The sequence below is a fragment of the Camelina sativa genome, chromosome 3, assembly GCF_000633955.1.
Source record: "Camelina sativa cultivar DH55 chromosome 3, Cs, whole genome shotgun sequence".
In the NCBI taxonomy this organism is placed as follows: domain Eukaryota; kingdom Viridiplantae; phylum Streptophyta; class Magnoliopsida; order Brassicales; family Brassicaceae; genus Camelina; species Camelina sativa.
The window spans coordinates 7,072,318-7,080,158 of record NC_025687.1 but is presented as its reverse complement, the minus strand read 5'-3'; the positions used below and the strand labels follow the sequence as shown (position 1 = coordinate 7,080,158).

The 7,841-nt window shown below is 42.6% G+C and overlaps 3 protein-coding genes across 4 annotated transcripts; 2 read left to right on the top strand and 1 right to left on the bottom strand.

Moving 5' to 3' along the window:
- Nucleotides 550–2,433, top strand: LOC104774302 (gibberellin 3-beta-dioxygenase 1-like). The gene is made up of 2 exons (XM_010498938.2): nt 550–1,199; nt 1,766–2,433. The coding sequence occupies exons 1-2, from the start codon at nt 709–711 to the stop codon at nt 2,352–2,354; spliced, it is 1,080 nt and encodes a 359-aa protein (XP_010497240.1). The 5' UTR covers nt 550–708; the 3' UTR covers nt 2,355–2,433.
- On the bottom strand, nt 3,055–4,627 carry LOC104774285 (probable 2-oxoglutarate-dependent dioxygenase AOP1). The gene is made up of 4 exons (XM_010498930.1): nt 4,614–4,627; nt 4,062–4,449; nt 3,656–3,980; nt 3,055–3,570 (listed from the first exon to the last, which is right to left on the bottom strand). Coding segments are annotated over exons 1-4 (972 nt in total). The 5' UTR covers nt 4,615–4,627; the 3' UTR covers nt 3,055–3,312.
- LOC104778727 (L-type lectin-domain containing receptor kinase S.1-like) lies at nt 4,858–7,831 on the top strand. 2 transcript variants are annotated; one of them, XM_019243471.1, is made up of 2 exons: nt 4,858–6,582; nt 7,219–7,831. In XM_019243471.1, the coding sequence occupies exons 1-2, from the start codon at nt 5,188–5,190 to the stop codon at nt 7,807–7,809; spliced, it is 1,986 nt and encodes a 661-aa protein (XP_019099016.1). In that variant the 5' UTR covers nt 4,858–5,187; the 3' UTR covers nt 7,810–7,831. The 2 variants fall into 2 exon arrangements, with proteins under 2 accessions (XP_019099016.1, XP_019099015.1); XM_019243470.1 differs by having other exon boundaries at nt 4,861–6,507; nt 7,144–7,831.

Genomic DNA, 7,841 nt, shown 5'->3' with positions numbered 1-7,841 from the left:
GTGTAAATTTTAATTCGATTTGAAAGATAAATAGATAATAAGATTTTTGTTATGACGAAAAAAAATCACGAAGCGTGTTATCAAGAAATATGTTGGATATAACTTAATTCCAATGACCGAGGAAATAACAAAATCAACATAAACAAAAATAAGTGATAAGACTACAAAAGATTTGTCTCTTTCTTTGTTTTGCATATTTTGTCCGGCCGTATACACATTAATCGCTTTCTTAAAACTATAGATTATTATTTGAATGAACACTGTTTTAACTTCTATACACATATGAATACAATCTCTCCTGATAGAATTTATCACAATACCTAAACATTGATTTGAATTCTATATAGTTTGACAACTCATCATGTACATGTATCTTATCTTGCATAAATCAAATAATAAATTATATAATTTTTTCTTACAAAAGAAGGAAATGGCGGGACCTCCATAATTTTCTAGAGGTTTGGTTTGTTCGTATCGTATTAATCCAATAAACAAGTCGAGAAACCAATAAGAATGGACCAAAACAAGAGCTTTAACATATGCTTTTGCCTCCTCTCTTGATCTCGACTCCACCACTATAAATAAACTCTCAAACTCTTCCAATCTCTACCATCACCCAGCACATTATATTTTTTCATAAAGAAAAAAAATACACAAACATCTTCCAAATTAATAATTTTTTAAGAAAATCGAAAAACAAGAGCAAAGATGCCTGCAATGTTAACAGATGTGTTTAGAGGCCATCCCATTCACCTCCCACACTCTCACCAACCTGACTTCACATCCCTCCGTGAGCTCCCGGATTCTTACTCGTGGACCCCTAAAGACGATATCCTCTTCGCTGCTGCTCCTTCCCCTCCGACCGCGGTTGAAACCATCCCTCTCATCGACCTTGACCATCCTGACGCGGCCAACCAAATCGGCCATGCATGTAGAACTTGGGGTGCCTTCCAGATCGCAAACCACGGCGTGCCTTTGAGTCTTCTGCAAGACGTTGAGTTTCTCACCGGTAGCCTCTTCGGGCTACCCGTCCAACGCAAGCTAAAGGCGGCACGGTCGGATACAGGTGTCTCCGGCTATGGCGTGGCTCGTATCGCATCTTTCTTTAATAAGCAAATGTGGTCCGAAGGTTTCACCATCACTGGTTCTCCTCTCAACGATTTCCGTAAACTTTGGCCCCAACATCACCTCAACTACTGGTATATATTCATACACTCAAATCCAATACATTTGTATACATATTGCTACTTAAGGTAGTCAGGCTCGGTCCCAGAACATATAACCAATAGAAGTCATGGTTTCGAGTCTTTTTATATATGCAAAAGTTTTAACAGAAGAGAAAAAAAACATAAAAACGTAGACCAATTTTATTATCATTTAAGGTAAAACATCCGGAAACGTTGGACGCCCAATAGGTAGTAACAAGGGGCATAGATAACAGAAGCAACCGAAATTTTTTTGCCATGTCCTCGGAGTTTAGTGGGATTTTAAGAGTTAAGAAGAGCATATATGAAAAAAATCTCTAGTGTTAGTGGACCCCACCTCAAGATTTGGAGATATATTTCTTTTAGTTTTATCGGAGAAAACAAAAAAATTTCCAACTTGCTTTTTTTTTTTTTCCTAAGGTCGTACAGAATATATTAAAAATTTTAAGTATATATGCAAATTGAGGAGCACCTTTTATTTTTTAAAGTTTTGATTATTGTCAACTCTCTCATCTGTTGTACTAATTAGATGACTACAACAATTCGTTTTTAATTAACAGCGACATCGTTGAAGAGTACGAGGAGCGAATGAAAAAGTTGGCTTCTAAACTGATGTGGTTAGCACTTAATTCACTTGGGGTCAGCGAAGAAGACGTTGAATGGGCCAGTCTCAATTCAGCAGATTTAAGCTGGGCCCAAGCAGCTCTCCAGCTAAATCACTACCCGGTTTGTCCTGAACCTGACCGAGCTATGGGTCTAGCCGCTCATACCGACTCCACCCTCCTAACCATTCTGTACCAGAACAATACCGCCGGTCTACAAGTGTTTCGTGATGATCTTGGTTGGATCACCGTGCCACCGGTACCTGGCTCGCTCGTGGTCAACGTCGGTGACCTCTTCCACATCTTATCCAACGGATTGTTTAAAAGCGTGCTGCACCGCGCTCGGGTTAACCAAACCAGAGCCCGGTTATCTGTAGATTTCCTTTGGGGTCCCCAATCTGATATCAAGATATCACCTGTACCGAAGCTGGTTAGCCCTCTTGAATCGCCTCTATACCGATCCGTCACATGGAAAAAGTATCTTCAAACAAAAGCAACTCACTTCAATAAAGCTCTTTCAATGATTAGAAATCACAGAGAGGAATGACCCATGAGATTAATACCTGATAGTTTTGTGCTCGGCTTAGTTATTTTGATTAATAAAATTTCTGTAAATGATTTCAGTAGTATCATTGTCTGTCCTCAATCGTATCCGTGTATTGCATTACATAAAAGATTGCAATTCCCAAGAAGAAAAAAAAAAAACATGTAGCACTTTCTCGAATCGTCCCATGACATGTTGCCACTAATGAGAATCTCATTAAAAATACAACTAGTATAATTCTGCAATTATGCATTGAGGGTCCCAAAGAAATTCTATGATTGTAACACTAAAAAAATCTATTTTACAACATTAAGGACAAACTACACGGTGTTATTTTCAGAGTCCCAGCACGATTCGTCTTGTTTTGTTGCTATTTGTCAGATTGTCTGAAAATAAAATAACAAAGCACATCTAAAGACAAGCCTATGTCTACACTACAAAAAGAAAACGAAAATGACGAAAACAATAGTTCTACATTATATTATCTTATCTTAATTTTACAAGCAATATCTTCTCTCTCGATGTGTGCCAGAAGAAGACATAGGCCCCCATGTTTATGCAATTTTCTTTCTGAATTGATATATTGATTAGACAAGAATTAACTATTTCGTATAATGGAGACTTGAAGTGGAGTTCGGTTTTAAATTCCACTCAAGTACAAAACCAAACCAACTGCAGAAGAACGCAAGAAAAAGGATCGAGATTGAAAACTATTGGTTAAAGCCCACGACGCTAACGTAAAACAAGGCCCGTTATAGAGTCAACCACGGACAATATACATTGGTAGTAGTATTTTATTATAGAACCGAACAAAAAAAAGAGAAAAAACAAGACATTTGACTATTTGAGTTTTGTTCTAAGGTAGGAACCAAAAAGAAGAAAGAGGTCTAAAACACATTCAAATGCAGATATCTTTACTGCTAATAAGATAAAGAAAGTGATAGGTTTTGGTGGAAAATGATCAGGTTTGTGGGATGCCACAATAGGCCTTGGTCATGGTACGGTGAGCCTTGAGATGAGCCTCCAATGTCTCATAGTACTCAAGAAGTCCATCATGGCGAAATGGTTTGTACGCTAAAGGATGGTCCTTGTCCACCATCCCCTCTGGTGTCGATATTATTCCTTCTTGGAACGAAAAGAACCCTAATGAGTACCTCGTTTCCACGCTCTCCATCTCAACCTTGTGGTAACACGCCTTGATTCTGTCGTTGCTCCAAGCCTGATGTGTTCATATACGCACATAATTTAACAGCATATATGACGATATGATTGAAGTACTGATCAACAGTTAATATTCAGCTTACCATGATGGCATCGCCTGCTATAACAGCAAACCGGGTTGGTGAAGGGGTAAAAGGATACCAAACATCTTCTCTTTCGGATTTTAACATGAGTCCGGTGATGTGGTTCTGATGGAGGATGGAGATGAAGCTCTTGTCCGTATGAGATATGAACTTTCTGTTGGGTTCTCCATTAGGAAGTCTCCTGTATTTCAACAATCTAAGAAGGTACCGTGTTCCTACTATGTGTTTATCTACATACTTCTCCAAGTTATAGCTCTCGAAGAGCATCCTTATAACAAGTTGCTCCAGATCCGCTTGCATTTTCGCATATGCATGAACAATTTCACTATAATATATATCGTTAAGGACATAGCTAGTAGGGAGAAACTTTGATTGTGTTAAGTTACTTGATATATATAGATAATACCAGAAACGGTCGTTATCATGATGATCAGGCCACATAAGACGAGAGAATCGGCGGCACTGTTGAACATCGTTGACTTGGTCAACACCGAGGCCTTCATGAACGAGCTGACCATCTGACATCATGGTGATGTAGCCGTGCCCGGCCTTGTGGTTCTCGTTCTTTATCTTGATTTCGGGAGGAAGATCAAGTAGTTCCTTAGCAGCCTCCAAAATCGACTGGTGAAGTTCTGCTGGAAAGTTGTTGTATTCCGCCACGAACCATCCATGATGTTCCATGGCTTCACGGACGCTGTCTCTCGTTAAGTTCCAGAGCTCTGTGTCCGGTTTCAGGTTCTTGTCAGAAAGGTTGATGATCGGAAGCTCTGGAGTTTCATTCCCACCCATTTTCACTATAAAGCATCATGCCATCATATATAGTTAGTTAATCAGAAAAGAAACTATACAACATAATACACTATATATTCTTCATAATATATGATCCAGGAAAATAAACTATATATATATATATATATATATTTTATTTTATTGAAAATAAACTATATTACTCACGTACTCTTAGAATATTTATTATTTTACTTACTCATATGACAGAAAATAGAGAGACGATGATGTGTTTATATACTCACAATGAAAGATGCTTCATACGATAAATTCATGTAAAAGACCAGTTTGTAAAGATGCTTTGCCTTGGCGTCCTTGTACGAATCAATTTTAAAATCCTCATGTCGCTGTACATTACCACACATAGAAATACAATCATATGAAATAGAAAATAAATAAATCGTAGTGTATTATTGGGGCAAATTTGAGCCTGAAGGCGTGTATACACAAATTAATTTGGTCGAAACCGGGTTTGACATTTCCTAATTTCTCAACATTAAAAGCCCATAATCGTGAACCGATTGGTCGAAACCGGGTTTGACATTTCCTAATTTCTCAACAGTAAAGAAGAAAAAAGAGCCTTTGACTTTCCAAAGCCGCCGACGTTGACCACCTGCTCTCTCTATCTCACACTTAATGAATTTACAGATAAGAAAGCTCCGACGGCGGCCTTATTATGTTTGTTCCCTTTTCCCCAAATATTCACATTGCTCCTCCCACCGGAAAAAAAATCCAAACTACACAGAATGCGGTGGTGGTGGTGGCGGCAGGGGTCAGCTCCAGCTCCTCTTCTTCTTCTCCTCATAATAATCACCACTCATCTCCTCCGTTCCTCTTCCGCAATTGATTTCCTCTACAATTCATTCAGCTCCACAACCAACAGAACCGACGTGATCCTCATCGACGATTCCCGAATAGACTCAAGCGTGATCAGCCTCATCAACGACTCCGACCCGCTCTCTATCGGACGCGCTTTTTACCCGCGAAAGCTCTCAATCATACCCGACCCAACTCGAAACCCGACCCGGCTCTCATCTTTCTCAACTTCCTTCGTCTTCTCCATCCTCCCTGACATATCCACAAGCCCTGGTTTTGGCCTCTGCTTCGTCCTCTCCAATGCCACGTCTCCGCCAAACGCTCTCTCCAGCCAGTACTTCGGTCTCTTCACCAACACCACCGTCCGATTCAACGCTCCTCTCCTCGCCGTCGAGTTCGACACCGGTCGAAACTCTGAAGTCAACGACATCGACGATAACCACATCGGAATCGACCTCAACAACGTCGAGTCCACCGTGTCCGCGACCGCTGGGTACTACGATTCTGTTAATGGGAGCTTCGTTCCCATTAATATGCGCAACGGTAACAACGTTCGAGCTTGGATCGATTTCGATGGACCTAACTTCGTGATCAACGTCTCCGTCGCTCCCGTCGGCGTGATTCGACCTATCCGGCCGACGCTTAGTTTCCGTGATCCGGTTATCGCTAATTATGTCTCGGCGGATATGTATGTCGGCTTCTCCGCTTCCAAAACGATTTGGGTTGAAGCTCGGAGGATACTAGCTTGGAGCTTGAGTGATACTGGAGCTCTTCGGGACATCAACACAACGGACTTACCTGTTTTCTTGCTGAGATCTTCGTCGTCTTCTCTTTCGACCGGAGCAATCGCCGGGATCGTTATCGGTTGTGTTGTCTTCTTGGGTCTAATCGGATTTGGGGCTTTTTTGATTTGGAAGAAGCTACTAAAAGAAGAGGAAGAAGAAGAGATTGAGGAGTGGGAGTTGGAGTTTTGGCCTCACCGTTTCAGCTACGAAGAGCTCGCCGCCGCTACTGAGGTTTTCTCCAACGATCGTCTTCTTGGATCTGGTGGATTTGGTAAAGTTTACAGAGGGATTTTGCCGAACAACAACAGTGAGATCGCTGTTAAATGCGTGAACCACGATTCGAAGCAAGGTTTGAGAGAGTTCATGGCGGAGATCTCGAGTATGGGAAGGCTACAGCATAAGAACTTGGTTCAGTTGAGAGGATGGTGTCGCCGTAAAAACGAGCTGATGCTTGTCTACGATTACATGCCGAACGGTAGTCTTAATCAGTGGATCTTTGATAATCCGAAAGAGCCAATGCCGTGGCGGAGAAGGCGTCAGGTGATTAACGATGTTGCGGAAGGGCTTAACTATCTTCACCATGGATGGGATCAAGTGGTGATTCATAGAGATATTAAATCAAGTAACATACTTTTGGATTCTGAGATGCGTGGGAGGTTAGGGGACTTTGGTTTAGCCAAGTTGTATGAGCACGGTGGGGCTCCAAACACCACTCGCGTGGTGGGTACGTTAGGGTATTTGGCGCCGGAGCTTGCTTCTGCGTCTGCGCCTACGGAGGGGAGTGATGTGTATAGTTTCGGTGTGGTGGTGTTGGAGGTTGTTTGTGGGAGGAGGCCGATAGAGTACGCGGAGGAGGAGGATATGGTGCTTGTGGATTGGGTTAGGGATTTGTATGGCGGAGGGAGAGTGGTTGAGGCGGCGGACGAGAGGGTGAGGAGTGAGTGTGAGACGATGGAGGAAGTTGAATTGTTGCTCAAGTTAGGTTTGGCTTGTTGTCACCCTGATCCAGCCAAGCGGCCGAATATGAGAGAGATCGTTTCACTCTTGCTAGGCTCGCCACAGGAGGATTTGTTGACTGGACTTACNCTTGTCTACGATTACATGCCGAACGGTAGTCTTAATCAGTGGATCTTTGATAATCCGAAAGAGCCAATGCCGTGGCGGAGAAGGCGTCAGGTGATTAACGATGTTGCGGAAGGGCTTAACTATCTTCACCATGGATGGGATCAAGTGGTGATTCATAGAGATATTAAATCAAGTAACATACTTTTGGATTCTGAGATGCGTGGGAGGTTAGGGGACTTTGGTTTAGCCAAGTTGTATGAGCACGGTGGGGCTCCAAACACCACTCGCGTGGTGGGTACGTTAGGGTATTTGGCGCCGGAGCTTGCTTCTGCGTCTGCGCCTACGGAGGGGAGTGATGTGTATAGTTTCGGTGTGGTGGTGTTGGAGGTTGTTTGTGGGAGGAGGCCGATAGAGTACGCGGAGGAGGAGGATATGGTGCTTGTGGATTGGGTTAGGGATTTGTATGGCGGAGGGAGAGTGGTTGAGGCGGCGGACGAGAGGGTGAGGAGTGAGTGTGAGACGATGGAGGAAGTTGAATTGTTGCTCAAGTTAGGTTTGGCTTGTTGTCACCCTGATCCAGCCAAGCGGCCGAATATGAGAGAGATCGTTTCACTCTTGCTAGGCTCGCCACAGGAGGATTTGTTGACTGGACTTACGCCGGCTGCCACCGCCGTAGAAGACTCTGAGGCTGCACACGCCTGAGTTGATTTTTGCCTTCTTTTTGTTTTGTCTTG

Excerpts from the sequence above, each read along its gene's own strand:
- LOC104774302 (XM_010498938.2), top strand. The coding sequence starts at position 709 with ATGCCTGCAATGTTAACAGATGTGTTTAGAGGCCATCCCATTCACCTC. Across the intron at positions 1,200-1,765 it reads CAACATCACCTCAACTACTG|CGACATCGTTGAAGAGTACG; the intron begins GTATATATTCAT and ends TTTAATTAACAG.
- LOC104774285 (XM_010498930.1), bottom strand. Across the intron at positions 3,981-4,061 it reads CATGATAACGACCGTTTCTG|TGAAATTGTTCATGCATATG; the intron begins GTATTATCTATA and ends TATATATTATAG. Across the intron at positions 3,571-3,655 it reads TAGCAGGCGATGCCATCATG|GCTTGGAGCAACGACAGAAT; the intron begins GTAAGCTGAATA and ends TGAACACATCAG.
- LOC104778727 (XM_019243471.1), top strand. The coding sequence starts at position 5,188 with ATGCGGTGGTGGTGGTGGCGGCAGGGGTCAGCTCCAGCTCCTCTTCTT. Across the intron at positions 6,583-7,218 it reads CGTGGCGGAGAAGGCGTCAG|GTGATTAACGATGTTGCGGA; the intron begins GTGATTAACGAT and ends AGAAGGCGTCAG.